Source organism: Trichosurus vulpecula, chromosome 2 (genome assembly GCF_011100635.1).
Source record: "Trichosurus vulpecula isolate mTriVul1 chromosome 2, mTriVul1.pri, whole genome shotgun sequence".
NCBI lineage: Eukaryota > Metazoa > Chordata > Mammalia > Diprotodontia > Phalangeridae > Trichosurus > Trichosurus vulpecula.
Genome location: NC_050574.1, coordinates 335167720 through 335187782, shown reverse-complemented (window position 1 = coordinate 335187782; position 20063 = coordinate 335167720). Strand labels below are relative to the sequence as shown.

Genomic DNA, 20063 nt, shown 5'->3' with positions numbered 1-20063 from the left:
GGGAGTCATTTTTGATGACAAAGGTATAATCAAGGGGTGCTGGTACGAGGAGTGCAATACAAGCTAAATCTTGAATGGGGCAAAAAAAAGAGGCAAAAAGGAAAGGAGTATTCAGTGTAAAGAGAAGGATTCAATAATAAAAGCGAAGGACAGGAAAGCGCAAGATAGATAGAGAGTGGCCTCCATCCTTCACTGAGTTGTCAAACTGCTCTTCCTAAAGCACAAATGACCACATCACTTCTCTACATAAAAAATTCCAATGGCTCTCTATCACTTCAAAGATCAAACATAAAACCTTATTTGGTGTTCAAAGCCCTTCCTAAGCTGGACCCCTTACCTAACTAGTCTTCTTACTCTGAGATGCAGCAGCACTGGCTTCTTTGCTGTTCCTCAGACAAGACCCTCCATCTCCTTACTCTGGACATTTTCACTGGCTGTGCCCTGTGCCTCAGATTCTCTCTCTCATCTTCCTCCATTTGCTGGCCTCCTTGGAAGTCCCAGCTAAAAATTCTACCTTCTACAAGAAACCTTTCCTGATTCCCCCCACTGACCCTCCCCTCCTGATTCCAGGGCCCTCTCTCAGTTGATCATCTGTAATTTCTCCCATATAAACTTATTTGTACGCTATTGTTCCCTTTAGACTATGAGCAGCTTGAGAAGGGACTGTTTTTTGCCTTTCATTGTATCCCAGCACTTTGCAAAGAACAGGCACTTAATAAACGTTTATGCACTGACCAACTAGAGCAGAGGGTACTCTGCAGGGGAGAAGCAGGAGGATAAGAATGGAAACATAAGCAGGAGGTAGGAATTATATTGCTCTTGCATTTCTTTCTTGTCTTCAATGTACAGGAATTATGATGTGATATTGCAATTCATTTTTTAAAAAAGTTATTTTTGCCCCCAATCTTTAGCTCTTTAATCACAGAATATTAAAGCTCTATGGAAGGAAAGCCAGAGATCATTTACTCTAGAGTTTCTTACTGAGGGTCTGTCAACTCATTTTTAAAATATTATAGTAACAATTACTTCAATCTATATAATACAATTAGTTTTCTTGGTAATCCTATTTATTTTATGTATTTAAAAACATTATTGTAAGAAAGATCCATGAAACCGAGGCAAAAAGAGGTTAAGTGATTTGTCCAAGGTTCACACAGCTAGTAAGAGACAAAAGATAGGACTAGAACCACATCTTGTCACTCCCAAGCCCACTGCTGTAGCCCCTTTCTGGTAATATTGGCAAAAAATTAGTTGCTATGATACTGGAGAAAGTTTTGATTGAGAAGTTAAAATTCATTTCAAGGTAGCCTTTGAATAAATGCAAATTATATTTTCAATAAAAACAAACCAAAAAAACACTTCAGAACTTAAGTAAGGATAGATTTGAACTGGTAGGTACTCTGAACCTAGAAAACTTCTAACAGTAAGTTTAGTAGTCAGATAAACTGGAGTGTAAGGAGCCACGAAAGGGTGACTATTTTTGTAGGTAAATTTCATCAGTGATGAAAAAGGTTAATCATAAAAACTTTTCTATAGTGCAATAAAATAATTATCCTTATTAACTAAAATTTAAATTAGTGTCAAGAATGTCAGAAATACTGCACCACAGCTAAGGGTTGCGGTGCACCCTGTTGTGGAGGCTGAGGCTGGTGGATCACTTGAGCTCAGGAGTGCTGAGCTGCAAGGGGGCTAAAGTCCATCAGGTGTCCACACTCAGTGCAGAACTACTATAGGGAAACCCTGAGAGCTGCCTAAGGAAGAAAGAACTCAGGTCTGAAAAAGCTTGGGGTGGGGCTCAGGAGTGGTTGTTTTCTTTCCAGTCTCTTGGAGATAGGGAGACCCAGTCCCACATCTCCTCCCCCTTCTCCAAAAAAAAATACTGCACAAGCAACACCTCCCTGGTTCAAGAGAGATAATGAATCAAGAATAAAAATTTACATCTTTGGCATATAACTGCTGCTGTGAAATTATTTTTAGGACTTGTTTGTATTCAAATCCTAAACAATACTGACTCCATTAAGATGTTGATAAAGATGAGAAATTAGGAAAGAAACTAATTTTCCTCCAAATGACAGATTTTTGTTCATATCCTCAGAGCAACAAGGCTCTTATTCTACAGTGTTTCTCTCTCTTTGGCTTTGCTATTTCAGAGTGGTCAGTTCATCCCCCCAGTTCTGTGAACATGCCAGACTAAACAGAGAACTGTCAACAAACAAAAACAAATAAAAAAGAGCAAGCAGAGCAAGGTGTTGTGGGTACCTTCCAGCTTCGGTCATTCACTACTTCTTCAACATTCAGTTCTGACTGCATCCATTTCAACTGTAGGAAAGAAAACAGGGAAGGGTATAATAAGTTATAAAAGCTAAAATTAAAACTCCTAAATCAAGGAACATTTACATGAAACTAAACTTTTAATTTATAAAACATGAAACATTTGTTTCTTAAGTGTTCATATTATCTAGTTAATGTTACCATATTTACTAATACGATTTCCTCCCTTTTAGCAGACATTTTAATTTTACCACTGAAATAATCATACAAGTAAACTGCTGCTGTGGCCAGGATGAAGTTGGTGCACTGTAAGAGTATTGCAATGAATATGAGGTCTAGGTTCTGGAGTCAAATTCACCTCACCTGAGAAGCACAGTAATTTTTAAAAACCAACCAGGTAGTTTTGTTGCCAATACCACTGTGTAACATGACCAGGTGTCATACTAGCAAGCTTGGGTTAATTATGAATTACTAAAGAGGCTAAATGTATTATGAGGCTATTCACAAATTTCTGATTATATGGTATAAGCATTATTGATATATTTTAATTTTAAATGATAGACATCCAAACATACCAAGAACATGGCCCCAAACAAGTAAGCAAAACGACCTAAAAATAAGTTGCAATGATGTATGCCAAGTCCCATTTTTGTAATTTGCTACTTAATGGAGGCACTAATGCTATTCATTTGCATTTGTTCTGAGTTTTGTTGCCATTTCCTGTTGGCTTCACTTGAAATGCTCTTTTGCCTCTGCTCTCCTCATTCCATATCGCCCAACTCTTCCCATAGTTCTCTGAATAATTCTTATTTGTTATGTCTTACGGCAAAATATTCTATTATATCTATATACCACAACTTCAGCCATTTTTCAATTTAGAGGTATGTTATTTTTGCTTTGAGGGTTTTTGTTTATTTGTTTTTGCTATTACAAATAGAGTATGAATGAGATACTCTGCACCACTAGAGGGAGTACTCATATTAATAAGATCAAGGTTCACACACAGAAAGCTGATGTTACTATGAATGTTTTTATATATATGGGCCTTTTTTTGTTGCCAATAATCTTCCTATAGCAAAAACTCAGTATTGAGATCAATAGGTCAAAGGGTAAGAATAATTTAAAATTGTTTCCCAGAATGGTTGGATCAACATTGACATCTCAACCAGTGAAGTAGCATATGGCCCATTGTTAAAAAAAACTTGGGAGCCCCTGATTTAGGAAAATGTAACTGAAGATTCATTAGTAGTGCCTTAAGCCCTTTCCCTTTAACAAAAAAGTTCCTTTAGCCCTCCCCCTCTTTTCTGCAATGGCTTTTATGGAACTCTCAGAGCTGCTGCTTCTGGGGTTGGGGTGGGGGAGGTGTTAAGGAAAAGAGACCAGGAGAAAAAAAATTTTAAAAACAAACACATTTGTTCATCAAAACTAGAGGAAGAAAATTACTGTGGGGGACATAAGTTAACATGATCCTTTGTTAGTCCTTTAACTTGTTTGAGCCATGGATAAGGGTTGAGTAAGACAGATAACATTTTAAAGGAACACATTACTTTGCTTAAGTAATCATTGACCAGAAGGTGACCGTGTAAATATGTGTAATGTGTAACTCATAATGTGCCACCTATTCACCAAATACAATGAATTCCCCAGCAAATAGCGGTCTAGGTCAAGAGGAATTCGAACAGAGGCTCATAGGGGCAGTCCTGAACACAAAGAAATTATAAGTGTTGCTTAGGCTAAGCCTAGAGGCATTAAACTGAACTGATTTAAAAAAAAAGTTTTAAAACAACATCTTATGTACATTTCTACAATCACAATCACATCCTATGCTTACCAATCCATTCTCTTTCTTGTCTATTCACTTACTGTTTTCAAAGACTCACAGAGCTAGGGCTGAACAGGACTTTAGAAATCATCTAGTGTGACCCTATCATTTTAGTGATGAGGAAACAGAGGTCCAGATGTGAAATGATTTGTCCCCACACACAGATATTTGGTGGAAGCAATAAAAACTAGGTTTCTTGACTTCCAGACTAGTGGTTTTTCCCTCCTATAACATGCTGTCTCCCACTTGAAAATCTTCATACTAAAAGCTCCTATGCATATGACATTTTAAGGTCAACAAAATATTTTCTTCACAAAGATTCTATAAGGTAGGTTGTATAAGTATCCTCATTTGACAGATGAGGAAACAGGTTCAGAAATAAATTAACTTGTCTATGGCTGCATGCTAATAAATTTTAGATGTATGACTCAAAGCTACACCTTCTGCCTCCAAGTCTGGTGCTCTTCCTACCCCTATATACTTTAACCATATGCATGTAAATATATTTACACAAAAGTACCTCTAAGACAAGATGGTGCCAGGGGACAGCCCACATTCTGGGATACACAATGATGAGGCAGGTGGTAATCAGAGAAATATCACACAGTAAATTCCACTGTAGGCAAATTGCATTTCCATAAGAAATGCATGATTGATGATGATCCAAAAGTATCTTTTAAAAGTCCTCTTGAAACTAGTTCCAGCAGAAGAAAGAACCCATGTACAATTATGAGTCTCTCAGAGTTCTTTCATACTTATTTCTTTCTATTAGAAAGTCCCATAAACTGTCAGGGTTTGAGGGTACCACATGTCTTCATACATTATAGCTGGGAGGTGTTAACTGTATCTGCATACCTATCTTTGGGCATGGATCTTTTTGAGGGAGTACCCATAGCCAGTAGATACAATTTTGTAACCCTATGTGTATATAACTCATGATTCCATTGACTTCTAGCCTTTTCCTATCCTGGAAACATTCCTGGTCCTTATCTCCAACCAATCACAATTCTATAATCTTGTTTTTTATAATTATTTGTTTAATTTATTTAATATTTTTAGTTTTCAGCATTGATTTTCACAAGAGTTTGAATTACAAATTTTCTCCCCATTTCTACCCCACTCCCCACTCAAAGATGGCATATATTCCGGTTGCCCCATTCCCCAGTCAGCCCTCCTTTCTGTCACCCCACTCCCCCCCATCCCCTTTTCCCTTACTTTTTTGTAGGGCAAGATAGCTTTCTAAGCCCCATTGCCTGTACATCTTATTTTGTAGTTGCATGTAATTTTTTTTTGAACATCTGTTTTTAAATCTTTGAGTTCCAAATTGTCTCCCTTCTTCCCTCTCCATCCACACTCCCTAAGAAGGAAAGCAATTCAACATAGGTCACACATGTATCATTATGTAAAACCCTTCCACAATACTCATGTTGAGAAAGACAAACTATATTTTGCTCCTTCCTATCCTATTCCTCTTTATTCACTTTTCTCCTTTGACCCTGTCCCTTTTTGAAAGTGTTTGCTTTTGATTACCTCCTCTCCCTATCTGCCACCCTTCTATCATCCCCCTTTTTTATCCCCTTTCTCCTCTCCTGTGGGTTAAGATACCCAACTTAGTGTGTATGTTATCCCCTCCTCAAGTCAAATCTCATGAGACCAAGATTCACTCATTCCCCCTCACCTGCCCCCTCTTCCCTTCCAACAGAACTGCTTTTTCTTGCCACTTTTATGTGAGATAATTTACCCCATTCTATCTCTCCCTTTCTCCCTCTCTCAATATATTCCTCTCTCATCCCTCAATTTGATTTGATTTTTTTAGATACCATCCCTTCATATTCAACTCACCCTGTGCCCGCTCTCTCTCTCTCTCTCTCTCTCTCTCTGTCTCTCTCTTTATATATATATATATATATGTGTGTATATATATATATATATATATATATATATATATATATATATATATATATATATGAAGAGAGAGAGAGAGAGGAATGTAAACAAAGCAGTTCAACTTTAGTAAGTCGCTTATGATTTCTCCTTCTTGCTTACTGTTTCATGCTTCTCTTTGATTCTTGTGTTTGAAAGTCAGATTTTCTATTCAGCTCTGGTCTTTTCACTGAGAAAGCTTGAAAGTCCATATTTTGCCTTGGAGCATGATACTCAGTTTTGATGGGTAGGTAATTCTTGGTTTTAATCCTAGCTCCACTGACCTCCGGAATATCATATTCCAAGCCCTTCCATCTCTGAATGTGGAAGCTGCTAGATCTTGTGTTATTCTGATTGTGTTTCCACAATACTCAGATTGTTTCTTTCTGGCTGCTTGCAGTATTTTCTCCTTGATCTGGGAGCTCTGGAATTTGGCAGCAATATTCCTAGGAGTTTTCTTTTTGGGATCTTTTTGAGGAGGCAATCTGTGGATTCTTTCAATTTCTATTTTACCCTCTGGCTGTAGAATATCAGGGAAGTTCTCCTTGGTAATTTCTTGACAGATGATGTCTAGGCTCTTTTTTTGATTGTGGCTTTCAGGCAGTCCAATAATTTTTAAATTACCTCTCCTGGATCTATTTTCCAGGTCCGTGGTTTTTTCCAATGAGATATTCCACATTGTCTTCCATTTTTTCATTCCCTTGGTTCTGTTTTATAATTTCTTGATTTCTCATAAAGCCACTAGCTTCCACTTGCTCCATTCTAATTTTTAAGGTAGTATTTTCTTCAGTGGTTTTCTGGACCTCCTTTTCCATTTGGCTAATTCTGCCTTTTAAGGCATTCTTCTCCTCATTGGCTTTTTGGAGCTCTTTTGCCATTTGGGCTAGTCTATTTTTTAAGGTGTTATTTTCTTCAGTATTTTTTTGGGTCTCCTTTAGCAAGTCATTGACCTGTTTTTCATGATTTTCTTGCATATTTTTCTTGGAGGCTTTTGATGTTGGCTCTTTGACTCTGTTGACTTCTTCTGGCTGTATGTTTTGATCTTCTTTGTCACCAAAGAAAGATTCTATAGTCTCAGTCCTTTTATGCTGCCTGGCCATGTTCCCAGCCAACTACTTGATCCCTGAGGTTTTTGTCAGGGTATGACTGGCTTCAGGATGGCAAGTACTTTGTCCCAAGCTTTGGGGCCAAGTGCTGCTGTTTTCAAAGCTACTTCTACACAGCTAGCCCTGCCACACCAGCGCTCCTCCTCCCTCAAGAACTGCCAACCAGGACTGCAACCCAGATCCAAGCAGGGCTGCCTCTGCACCAGCAAAGTGCTCCCTGCACTCCCACTCTGATACGTTGCTTGATTCCTCCCACTGGGCTTGGGGCCAGAAACAACTACAGCTGGAGCTCTGGAAGCAGCCATAGGAGCTTCCTGCTGTGGCAGAACCCACGCTGCACCACCTCCTCTGCCCCCAGGGTTGGGGCGGAGCACCCACTCCTCTCACCCATTCCAGCAGTTTTCCCACTGACCTGCTAAGTTGTCTTTGGTGTCTGTGGGTTGAGAAGTCAGGAAGCTGCCACAGCTCAGTGATTCAGTGCCCTATGGCTTGCTCCACCCAATTTCCTCAGGGTCTGGCTGTCCTGGTGCGGCCCAAGCTGGACTGTGCTCTGCTCCCAGCACAGTTTGATAGACCCTTCCCAGCAACCATCCAGACCATCTTGGGCTGGAGACCTGCTTCCCTCTGTTATTTTGTGGGTTCTATAGCTCTAGAATTTGTTCAGAGCCATTATTTACAGGTGTTTGTAGGGATTTGGGGGAGAGCCTAAGCAAGTCCCTGCTTTCCTGCTGCCATCTTGGCTCTGCCCCCCATGCTGTGATATTATGTATCAAGTTCTTTGCTGCTGTGATGGACTGGGTAGATGGCTTATGGGATCTGGTCTTCCGGTGTCTGAATAAATGGTTTACTTCCTCTAACTTTTATGTGGAGAGTGTGATACAGAACCACACAGGCATTTTAACAATTGTCATCTATACTGTGATTATTGTCTTGCTGATACAGCCAGGTACTGTGATAATCTCTAGGGATACAATTAATAAAAAGACAGCCCCTATCTTCAAGGAGCTTATAATGTAAACCAGGAGACAACACAGAAAAGGAAGCTTGGAAAGTGGAGTGGGGGATACCAGATGGTACCAAAGGCGGGTGGGGGGGGCGGGGTTTGAGGGGGAGGAGAATCTTGTTTGTGGAGCTGAAACCAGGCAGAGCGGCAGATATATGGTCAAAGGATATGAACAGGCAGTTTTCAGAATTAGAAATCACAGCTAATTATAATCATATGAAAAAAATGCTCTAAATCATTATTGATTAGAGAAATGCAAATGAAAACAACTCTGAGGTACCATCTCATAGCTTTCAGACTGGCTAATATGACAGAAAAGAAAAATGATATGTTGGAGGAGATGTGGAAAAATTAAGACACCAATGGAGTGTTGTGAACTGATCCAACCATTCTGGAGAGCAATTTGGAACTCTCCCCAAAGGGCTATAAAACTGTGCATGCCCTTTAATTCAGCAATACCATTGTGAGGTCTGTATTCTAAAGAGATTAAAAAAAATAAAGGGAAAAGGACCTAACTGTAGAAAAATACTTCTAGCAGGCAAAGAACGGGAAATTGAGGGGACGCCCAACAATTGGGGAATGAATGAACAAATTGTGGCATATGATTATGATGAAATACTATTGTACTATAAGAAATGATGAATAGGGTGGTTTCAGAAAAGCCTGGGAAGACTAACATGAACTGATACAAAGTGAAGTGAGCAGAACCAGGAGAACACCATGCACAATAACAGCAATAGTGTACAATAACCAACTGTGAATGACTTAGTTATTCTGAGCAATACAATGATCCGAGCCAATTCCAAAGGACTTATGATGAAAAATGTATCTACCACCAGAGAAAAGAACTGATGGAATTGGAATGCAGATTGAAGTGTACTTTTCCAACTTTATTTTTATTGGGTTGTTGGTTGTTTTTCTTTTTGGTTGGTGTTTTCTTTTGCAACACAACACAGTTGGAAAAAAAAAATGAGAGGCACAACACACACATTTTTGGAGTGGCTGGTATCCTACTAGGTGTTTCACTGCTGTGCTCCAGTACTCTGAGACCCTTAAGAATCTCAAACAGTGCATGAAGTAGACAATGCTGATGGATTATGTCAAGCTGGTGTATCCTTTATGATGTCCAATGCCATCCACCAGCCATGAAGGACACACCATTGGAGATAATGTCAAGACCTTGTCAGTCTCAGCACCTTCAAGAGCACTGACTAAAGTCCCATCAATCTCTCCTTGGTTTGCAGAGGGTGGCCAAGGTAGAAAGATTTACAGCTATACGTATGCAGTATAACCACCTCATACTGCCATCTGACAGTGGCAAGTAAAATTTAGGTTAAAAAAATTTTAATTTTAAGAATTTTATTAGCTGTACTGTATCTATGGTACTAATAGCTTTTGTGTGTTATGAAAAGTGGAATATTTTGTGAAATTGATGGGTTTTTTATTGAAATGTTAGCACAAAAGGTCACAGAACTCTAGGGAATTACTAGTAAGAAAAATCATTTGCATATTACCAAATTTATTTTGTGTACTGCATTTTATGGATTGTTTCATGGTTATTGTGTTAGGAAAAGTGTATATTATCAGAATTAAATTAAACTAAAAAATTTAATAACATACATAGCCAAGTAAAACAAAGCCACACCTTAGCTATGTCCAAAAATGTATGTTTCATTTTGTACCTTGAGTTCACTACTTCTCTGTCAGGAGTTAGGTAGTATGTTTCATCACTAGTCCTCTGTAATTGTGGTTGGTCATTGTATTGAACAGAATTCTTAATCTTTTTCTTAGTTGTTTTTATTTACGATGTTGTTATTATACAAATTATTCTCTTCTATTCACTTCACTCTATATAGTTCATACAAATCTTCTCAGATTTGTCTGAAACTGGTCCCTTTTGTCATTTCATGTTGCACAATAGTGTCTATTATATTCACAAACCATAATTTGTTCAGCCATTCCACAATTAATAGCCATCCCCTTAGTTTCAAGATCAAGTATGGCATTTTTGATAGGAAAAGACGTTGAACTGATAGGAACATAGAGACCTGAATTTTAGTTCCAGCTGTGCTAATAAGCAACTCTGTTGGTTATTACCAACTTTACCTCTTTAGGCCTCAGTGATCTCCCAAGGCACTTTCACCTCTGAGATACCAAGATTCTATAATGTCTCCACTACAACAACCTTACTCTAGTACCTTATCACAACATGGACATGATACTGGTTTCTTGAAAGTTAGGTCTTCAGAACACAAGCTCTAGTAAGGTCTATGAGACTGAAAAGTCAATTCCAGCCACAGGCTATGCTTGCTGCCTGAGGAACAACTAGATAAGTACAGAGAGTTTCATTGCCAGAAGGCTGGCCAACAGATAATGGATTCTTCAGTCATAACAAAACATGAACACAGATAAAAATATAAAATGGTGCTCAGTCTTGTACTGGCTCATTTCTACCTCTGCAGGAGGTAGCAGAATGGTAGAAGTGACTAGAATTACGATTTCAGACAACCTCCAAAATTCCAGTCCAAGTGTGAAATCCTTGGCCAACAACCAATAAACTGACTGATCCATTACAGGAAGAACTGGACCACACCCATATCACCACAAAGTATTAAGAAATTAAGAGGAAGGCCTCTACAATCCTGTCTCCACAAGGCAAAGGCAAAGCAAAGATCTTCTACACTACAGATGAAGCCTTATACAATGTAAAGAAACTGCCAAGTGTAACAACTTGGCCATTATTCCTTTTTTTGAAAAGGTCACCCTACTGTTGTGACAGCCACGAAGAGCAGTAAATACCCAGAATTTGAACAGCTCTTTAATCAAGAAGGGCAAATATCACTTAATGACAATATGATTTCAACATACTGAGGGAAAAATAATTACTCAAGGTTTTGAAATGTCCATGATCATTTCAACCACTAAGAAGAAATCTAACTGGGGCAACTCCTAGGAAGCCTCTTCATACTATACCACTAAAAACCCTGGCCAAAATTCTTATGTAGAAGTTACTGAATCTATTCATCATCAGAACACTCCTAGAATGACACTGTATCTTTGGAGAAGAATGGAACAGCAGACAGTTGCACATTAAAAACTAGAAAACTGTTAAGAACTCCAGAAAAGGCAGGATGGCATAGTGGAGAGAGGGCCAGCCTTGGAGTGAAGAACATCTGGTTTCAAGTCCCACCTCTGACACATACTGGCCCAGGGATCCTAGGCAGGTTATTTAATCTCTCAGTGACCCAGGCAACTCTCTAAATGTTAGTTACAGAGTAGTTATTGATCTGTAATGGTCAAGTGGGTTTTCTCACCAAGAATTCCCTATGAATGAAATTTTTGTTTACTAAAGAAATTTTAGTTCCTTAAAAGAAAGCAAAGCAAAATTACATACAGCATTAAGATAATGCAAAAACATTTTATTCTATTAATAATAGATCTAGAGTCACACATCTTTGAAATAAGACTAGCTACTCCCAATTAACAAATGAAATAATGCTATGCTTACTTGTTTCAGCAAGAATGGGCTATCTGACTCATTCTCCATCACCAAGGGGGTGAAGCAAGCCTACGTGATATATTCCAGTATTTAAAAAAAAACACTGGCATGCTTGATGCAATGGGGAACCTACTCATCTTAATATATTTTCAGATATCTGGGAAACTCTTTAGATCAACTACATTACAGGGAGCAAGCTGCATCACCCAGGAATTACTTTATGCTTCTAAGCGTCACCAATTGCTTGTTCACATACAAATGGGCAAACAATTGATTAAAATAAAACTATTTTGAAGACTCAGTTGTCAACAGGACAGGCTAGCTGAGGGGGGGCCAAGAAATTTTTCCAGGAAGGAGGAAGTTGGCTTGAAGTGGTAGCAGTAGCTAAAACAGAAAGTAGAAACCTAGGCAACACCAAGAGAAGAAAAAATGAAAGATGAGAGGAGGGAAAAAATAATATTGGAAAGTATACCCAGTGGCAGTAGCCTTCAAATGTAACAAGTCTACTTAACAAGCGTGGGGCATTAAACGCAGGAATAGACCCTAATAGTAAATCAAAGGTTTTATAAGGTAGGGCTTCCTCATATACTCCTGCCAAGGATCAAAACTGGTCTCCCAGCCTAGGTAGGCCTGAGCTAAACCAAAGAAATTAGGAATCTTAGATGAAGGGTTGTAACCAGGAATCAAGAACTAGACAAAATATCTGAGTAATAGACATGGTATCTTCCAGCTTTAGGATTCTATGAAATGTTAACAAGTTTTCAATATTAAGAATCACTTCCTCATTAGAAGTTGGCCTTTGAAAAAAAATTTCTTTTAAAGTATTACAAAATGTAAGTGTACTACTTATAATTGGAAAAATGAAATATGAAACTCGTGAGATATTGCCTTATACTCACCAAATTGGCAAAGACAGTAAAAGACAATAAAATACCATGTGATATGTTTGTGGGAAAATCTGCATGCTAATATGAGCAATTTCAATTTTTTCAGAAAGTAATATGGAATTGTACCACAAGTTACAAAAATATTCCTATTCTTTGGCTGGCCAACCTCATTACTAATTTTATCTCTCAAGGACATAATAGACAAGGGGAAAAAGATTTATCTGTATAAAGTGGTTCCTAAGAGCATTATTTGTAAAGGCAAAAAAACTGAAACCTAATCATGCACCCATGACCAAGGGAAGAGTTGAACAAATTATAGTATATCATGCAACTGCTCTATAAGAAATAATGAATATGAAGAACTTAAAGAAATATAGTTAGGAATTACATGAAGCTATTCAAAGCAAACGACCAAAAGTACAAAATAAAACCAACTATGCAGGCAACAGTAAACAAGAACAAAATTCATGCCAAATACAGAAGGCAACTTTGTTACCACTTTGGTAAAATTAACATACACAGCTTCTATTTCTTGAGATCAGTAGTTCCGAAACTTTGAGTCTCAGGACCCCTTAAAAATTATTACGGACTTCACCAAAAGCTTTTGTTTATGTGGGTTATAGCTATCAATAATTACCATTTTAGAAATTAGAATGTATCAGTATTGTGAAAATAGTTTTGATTTCACATATTCCCTAAAAGGTTGCTAAGGACCCCAAGGGTCACCAGACATCTTGAGAACCACTGTTTTAGACGATATATGAATATCAGAAGTATAATTTTATATACACAATCATTGATATTCACTTTTTTATACTGTTTAGTTATTTTCAAGGTTCATGGGTTTAAAGCTTTAATTTTTTTTCTATTTACTTGAATGCTGACACTTGTTAATGGAAATTAAAATGTATTAACTGAGAAAAATACAAGTATGCTTCTACTTACCTTTGTCTGCTCTTTTCTAATTTGCTTTAATAATGTTAAATCATTCAAATCCTTCTCTCTCCGTTCTTGAAGGATCTTTACTCCTGCTGATGTCTGAGCTATGCAGTTTTTTATTACTTTCTCCCTGCTGGCATGAGCTTCCATCAACTAAAAGAAGAAAGCAGAAAAAGAAACACACAAAAAAAAGCTTTAAAAAATATCCTTAAATTTCAAGACCAAAATTCTTAAACAAACAACTTTATAGCATAGAACATTTTGCTGGGTCTTCTATATTTATCTGTAGAAGAAAAAAGGCAAGAAAGTCAAGGTGTTAAAAATGTGGAAATTCTGACGATCTGTAAGTTAAAGGCTGGGGGGAAAACAGTTTTGTTTCTATAGGACTTGCCTCTATAATTTCTCTTTCTTTCTTCTTTCCCCTTCCTCACCCTGCTTTTGTAGTTCATGTTTCTTCCTCTGACTACCCTGCATTCATTTCTTTCTCTTCCTTCTATCCAATTCTTTCTACATCATTTTCTCTTATTTTGGGTCCAGGAGGGTGAAAGGGAGGAGGAGACATTTAAAGGGTACTGTCGCTGGGCATACTTCCCAATATTATCTTTTCCCTCCTCTCCTCTTTCATTTTCTTCTCTTGGTGCCACCTAGTGGTAGGACTGAATAATCAAAATTGAGGTGATCTTTAGGTCCAGGGTCTAAATCTATTATTATTATCATTATTTAATCCAGACCTGTAATTTAATTGGTGTAGGGAATTCCTGGTAAGGAAACTCTACCAATACAGAACTGTAATTGTTCTGCAACTGACACTCTTGAAGAGCTGGCTAGGGACGCTGGGAGGTTAGTGATTTGCACAGGTCACATGACTAGTATGTGTCAGGTGGGAGTTGAATTCAGGTCTTCTGGACTCCTCAGCACAGTTCTCTATCCACTAGACAGCACTGCTTCTCAATCGTGTCTACCTTTATATAAAATCAAGACATGCATGGCATATGCCCCACACCTTCAAAACCCAGGAATGTTGTATTTGTGTGAAATATCCATGGGAGTACCTCAGGGGTTCCCAAGCAGGTGGGGACAAATGGATGACCAACACACAAAAGGCAGGAAGAAATGCCCCCAGACCAAAGAATTGGAAATTTAGCGGTGCTCATCCATTGGAGAATGGTTGAACAAGTTGTAGTATATGAATATAATGGAATACTATTGTGCTGTAAGAAATGAGCAGGTGGACTTCAGAAAAACCTGGAAAGACTTATATGATGCTGAGTGAAATGAGCAGAACCAAGAGACCATTGTACACAGTAACAGCAACATTGTGACATGATCAACTAAGACTGACTTAGCTCTTCTCAGCAATACAACAATCCAAGACAATTCCAAAAGACTCATGACAGAAAATGCTATCTATCCACATCCGAAGAAAGAACTATGGAGATGGATGCAGATCAAGGCATACTATTTTCACTTTTTTTCCTCTCTCATGGTTTTTCCCCTTTGTTCTGATTCTTCTTTCACAACATGACTTATGTGGAAATACGTTTAACATGATTGTACATGTACAATCTATGTCAGATTGCTTGCTGTCTTGGGGAGAGGGAGGTAGGAAGAAAAAAAAAAGTCATGTAGAAAACTCTTTAAATGCAATTGAAAAAAAATACTATTAAGTAGGGAAAAAAAAGAAACGCCCCCAGAATAAAAATTTTAAAAGGACAATAGGCTTGCCACAACAAGCAATTCAACCCCCTAAGAATTCTGTCATGTTGAAATTGCTATTATAGAAGTGAAAGGTAATTATAAAAGATCTAAACAACTAGATGTGAGGTTTAAAAGGAAACCTAAGTCGGATTAAAAGATCTTAGTGGCTGGTAGAATGAAGTTCTAAATCCAGAGTTTTGCGTGAGCAGTTTTGAAATCAGAATGAAGACGTTTTGGAAAAATAACATACCAACAGTGTTCAATACCAGACAAAAAGAACCATTCCATATCTGACTTGGCCAATTTCTAATGAGGAAGTGATTCTTAATATTGAAAACTTGTTAACATTTTATACAATCATTCTGTATCTATCTGTCTGTCAAATTTGAATTGAGTTCTTCACTCCCTCTCACCTTTCATATACCATTTTGGGGATCAATTTTTCATCTACTGCTTTTTAGTCATTGTTTTATGGCAATGCTTCTCTACCCTTAGGTGGGAGAGAGACAGTATTGAATTACATATAGCATCTTATTTTTTTGGATAGGTAGGATCAACCTTCTTTTACCTCCCAAACAGTTACCATCTTGGAACCTTTGTTGAGCCAATCTTTTTTAAAAAACAGTTAACATGTTTCTGTTGTGTTATCTTCTAGGATTTAAAATCCATTTGAAACAAGCAGCAAGGGAAGATGTGCACATTGAAGAAAGGCATATTTCAAAAGCAAAATTAGGAATATTTATTCAGGATTATGCATGATATTAAATAAAAGATGTACTTAGGAGTACTTCAATCCTGAGTGACAAGGATGCTGATGTCAATAGTAATTATTTTGCATTTGTAAGGTACTTCTAAAAGCTGACGGGCTAGTTTAACATTTATGGCTATTCTAGGGGAAAAGAGTGTAAAACATATGAAGATATTTAGGGTAGGATAAATATATCCAAGCAATCAATATCTCGTTAAGATATTCATTCCCATTAATATGAAGAACATATTTCTGTAAATATTGATCTCCAAAATCAGAGCCTCAAAACACATTCCCTAATGGTCTCCCATAAAGAAGTATACCACTAGGAGCTATTTTTTAAAATCCAATATAGGTACAATGAAAAACTAAATTACAACTTCAAGGATATTTGTCCTCAAAGAACAAGATCTAGAATTTCTAAGCAGACAGAGAAGGTTAAAGGACTAAGTTCAAGAACACATATCTGACAGAGCTACACAAAAACTCACACCGTTCTCATTTAGTCCCACAGATTCCCTCTCTTGCTCTCACCCATACTAGTGGTATTGCATCATTTATTTAAGGACATGAGACTGAAAGGCATTCTCTGATTCATATGGATAGATGTTTATCACACAGATGTACAGCTATGCAGATAAGCCCACAAATATACAAGAGAAAATACATATGCAACTTATATAAACTTTATGCAAATTCAAATAATCATAACCATACACATTCCCACACACATAGCTAGCTTACCTTAAGTTATATCCCTCCATGTAGCCAGACACGCATGGATTGACTAACCAGTGAGTGTCACATATAAAAAGAGCTATGAATTTTCCCTCTAGTACATGGAAGGGTTTTCTAACTTTTTTTGATATCACAGACCTCTTCGGTAGTCTGGTGAAAATCTATGGACTTCTTCTCAGAATAATGCTTTTTAATGCATAAAATAAAATAAATAGGATTACAAGGGGAACCAATTATATTGAAATAAATGTAATTTTTTTTCTCCATCCAAGTTTCTGGACAACCTGAAACCTTCCCACAGACCTCTGCTTTAATATATAGGCAGAGTTGCAGTTACAGGTTTCCTGAGCATCCATGCCCCAGACCCCATGCCAATGTTAGCAGTGGCCCAATGCTTCAGGGCACCTCTCCCAAGCCTGCTCACTGGAACTACTGGATAACTGAGGCATCAGATAGTTTTGGAGTTACTGTTTTAGAAATAGCATCACTCTCAGATCCCAGGACTGTTGAAGAAGTGTCAAGGATAATTCTGAGGATAGAGCCAAAAGGACATTGGGGAAATTACAGCTGCTACAGGGGTCTGTTTCTTGTCCAAGTCAAGGTGAATATTTGTATGGAAATACTAGCACAGGCACTTTGACTAGGAACTCATCTCAAACCCAAAGCTACTAAGTACATAGACAGGTTGTGTGATGGAAAGAACACCTTGTAAGGGATCAGAGGAGACACAGGTTCATGCTTGATGTGCCACTGCCACTGTGTGACCTCAGACGAATAACTTCACCCAACTCTAAACTTACTACATCTGGAAAACGAGGGGGTGGGTTAAATTAAGTCTAATGAACTTTTCCAGCTCTTCATTCTATGATGCAATCAATGATACCTATTATCACAAAGGAATAGGCATTCCAGGAATTTACACATGCCAAAGACACTCCACACACACAAGAACATGTTTAAGAGAAAACATGGGGTGGGCAACTAAGAGGTTCCAGATTAGACCAAGAAAGCTAGATGGAAAAAGATAGGAATGGAAAGAAACTAAGCTTGTAGACAGATGATTCGTACAGATTTAGCCCCTAAGATAACATGCAATAACTGTTCTCTTTTGGTAAGACCTGTGATTTTGTACTTGTAAGGAGCTCCCCATGAGGAACTTCCTTTACTGACGTAGATCAATGAGTACTCTACAACTTATAATCCTAGGAAACTGGAGCACTGAGAGCTTAGGCGATGTGTCGAGCCAATGTGTGGCAGGGATGGGACTTGAATCTAAGTCTTCTTGATTGGGAGGATGGCCACTTTGTAGAGCTACCTAGCAGCAACATGCAAAAATTTCAATGTAAAAAAAGAACTAAAACTGTTGCAGTCAATGAAAACTAAATTCAAAATTTGGATTGTCCTTAGTGACATCATCCAAACGGAAAAGTAGTTTCATAATTTTTAAAAAGATTTTGGTTTGTAAGGAAATGATACCTTCACTAAAGTAAGTACTTCAAAGACAAAGAAAAATAGAGCCTAAAACAAAGAAACAAAATAAAGCAACTGATTTTGCTGAAATCAAATTCAATGTACAGGCTAATAAAGAAGCTGGAAAGTAATATTTCAAAGCATCATATTTTTTCTCTTGCTACTGTAAATACAGAAGAAGTTATTATCTAATTTTAATTTAGGTAGGGGCCCTTTAAACATGAACATCCTGATGTCTCAGAGGTAGGTTACTCTCCCTTTTTACTGTCTTGTGAGGACTCACATACTTGTCTGCCTTCCACCATTGTTGCAATTTCTTTCTGTAACTGGTGAGGAAGAAAATACAGGGAAAGGTGAGGAACTTCCAGTTTCTCATTTTTTTCAAATGCCTTGCCATGCCTGTTAAGTATTACTGTGCTTAATATTAAATGTATTGAACTAAATACTTCCTATTGTCATTATCAAACTTTTAAGTTATGCACATAATTTGTCTATTCAGCAAAACCCAGAAAATTCCTTTCCTGCTGTCAAAGAATACTAAACAAGTATAGCCACGATGGGGGCTGGATGTATAGAATTTGGAACAAATACTGTCTCAGTATCTCTATTTCCTCTAAGCCACCACCAGGTGGCTCTCACGTGGGACTTTATTTCTTCTTCACATCCCCAAAGGGTCGACCAGAACCTACTCTCAAGTATGGACAAGGAAGTTTGGGGACAATTAAGTAGCATTCCCCCCCATAGCTGAATTAAATAATTCATTTATTTCTTATTTGGCCTATAAGGGAAAGTTAAGAGAAACTTGAAAGGAGATCCAAAAGGCACACTTACAGACTCATAAAGTTGTTTACAGGTTTTGCTGGCATCAATTTTTCCTGCAAAGGAAGCTGTTGGAACCGTAGTGTTTAATTCATGTACTATTCTGTCATCAATCGTCCTCATCAACTTGAGTAATTCCTATATGTATTTAAAAAATAAAAGAATAATAGTCTGAATGAAAAGTTAGAGAGCAAGTGAGCAATTAAAGCAACAATAAGGCAAGGGGACATTTTGAGTCCCTTTATATTAGGGCTGGGAAAATTATGGCAAGCAAGAGGAAATACTGGTTATTGGGGGGTGGGTGCCGTTTAAAGTTAGTTTAAGAGTTATACTTAATGACCTCCCACTAAAATTCTGCTGACTGTCACAGTTGTGGGTTTGCAAAGGCTACGGCAGTAGGGTATAAGCTCTAGTACAGACCAACCAGGAAAGGGTTCAAGCCCAGGTCCAATAATGAGTTTTCGGTCTACTGTGCAAGGACCAAAACTAAATGGCAAATTTTGGAGAGGCTCTTCCTCTCTGGCTTCCCCAAAGTGATGATTCTGTTGGGCCACAGCAACTCTTGAAGACCATTTACTGAGTTAGAGAGGTACTTCAAGCTTTGTTAGTAGATGGGTATATCCACACCAACAGAATTAGAGATGACTGAAGTATTGAAATATATTTGATATTAGAATATGATTACCCCTGAAAGTATTTCAATCCCAAACTCCTGTCTCTTAAATGGGTTTTCTTTCATTTTTTAAAGGCTTTTGTACCATAGTATGATTGGTTATTTGATAAAGTCCTATGTACCCTGTTCTCAACTTTTCATTCACTCTTCAGCAACCATATATGTATCATGTCTGCTTTCGAAAATGAATTTATTGACAATAAGTCCACTTTTGTTTTCAGGGGAAAAACTTTCCCCATCTGCCTTAATTCTTAAAGCAATCAAAAGATAAGTTTGATCCAAACACAAGTAAAATACCAAGACAAAAAAAAAAGCCCTATTTAAAAGTTCAAAAGATATCAGAGATAGCATTTGGTTGAGTAAGATTACCTCAAATTCTTCAAATATTTTGTGGCACCTATTCAAATAACTGTCACTCTATGACATGCTGTCTGAGAGGACGGAGAAGAGAGTTCTGCTGCTTTTTG

General features: G+C 37.7%; 1 protein-coding gene across 1 annotated transcript in view; it reads right to left on the bottom strand.

Annotated features, from left to right (window-relative positions):
- Nucleotides 1-20063, bottom strand: part of CCDC58 (coiled-coil domain containing 58) — a 36731-nt gene that overhangs the window by 1148 nt on the left and 15520 nt on the right. Inside the window, exons 4-6 of the mRNA XM_036744099.1 lie at nt 18936-19061; nt 13457-13603; nt 2260-2319 (exon numbers count right to left, since the gene is read on the bottom strand). Coding sequence (XP_036599994.1) covers nt 2260-2319; nt 13457-13603; nt 18936-19061 — 333 coding nt within the window. The remainder of the gene's footprint in view (nt 1-2259; nt 2320-13456; nt 13604-18935; nt 19062-20063) is intronic.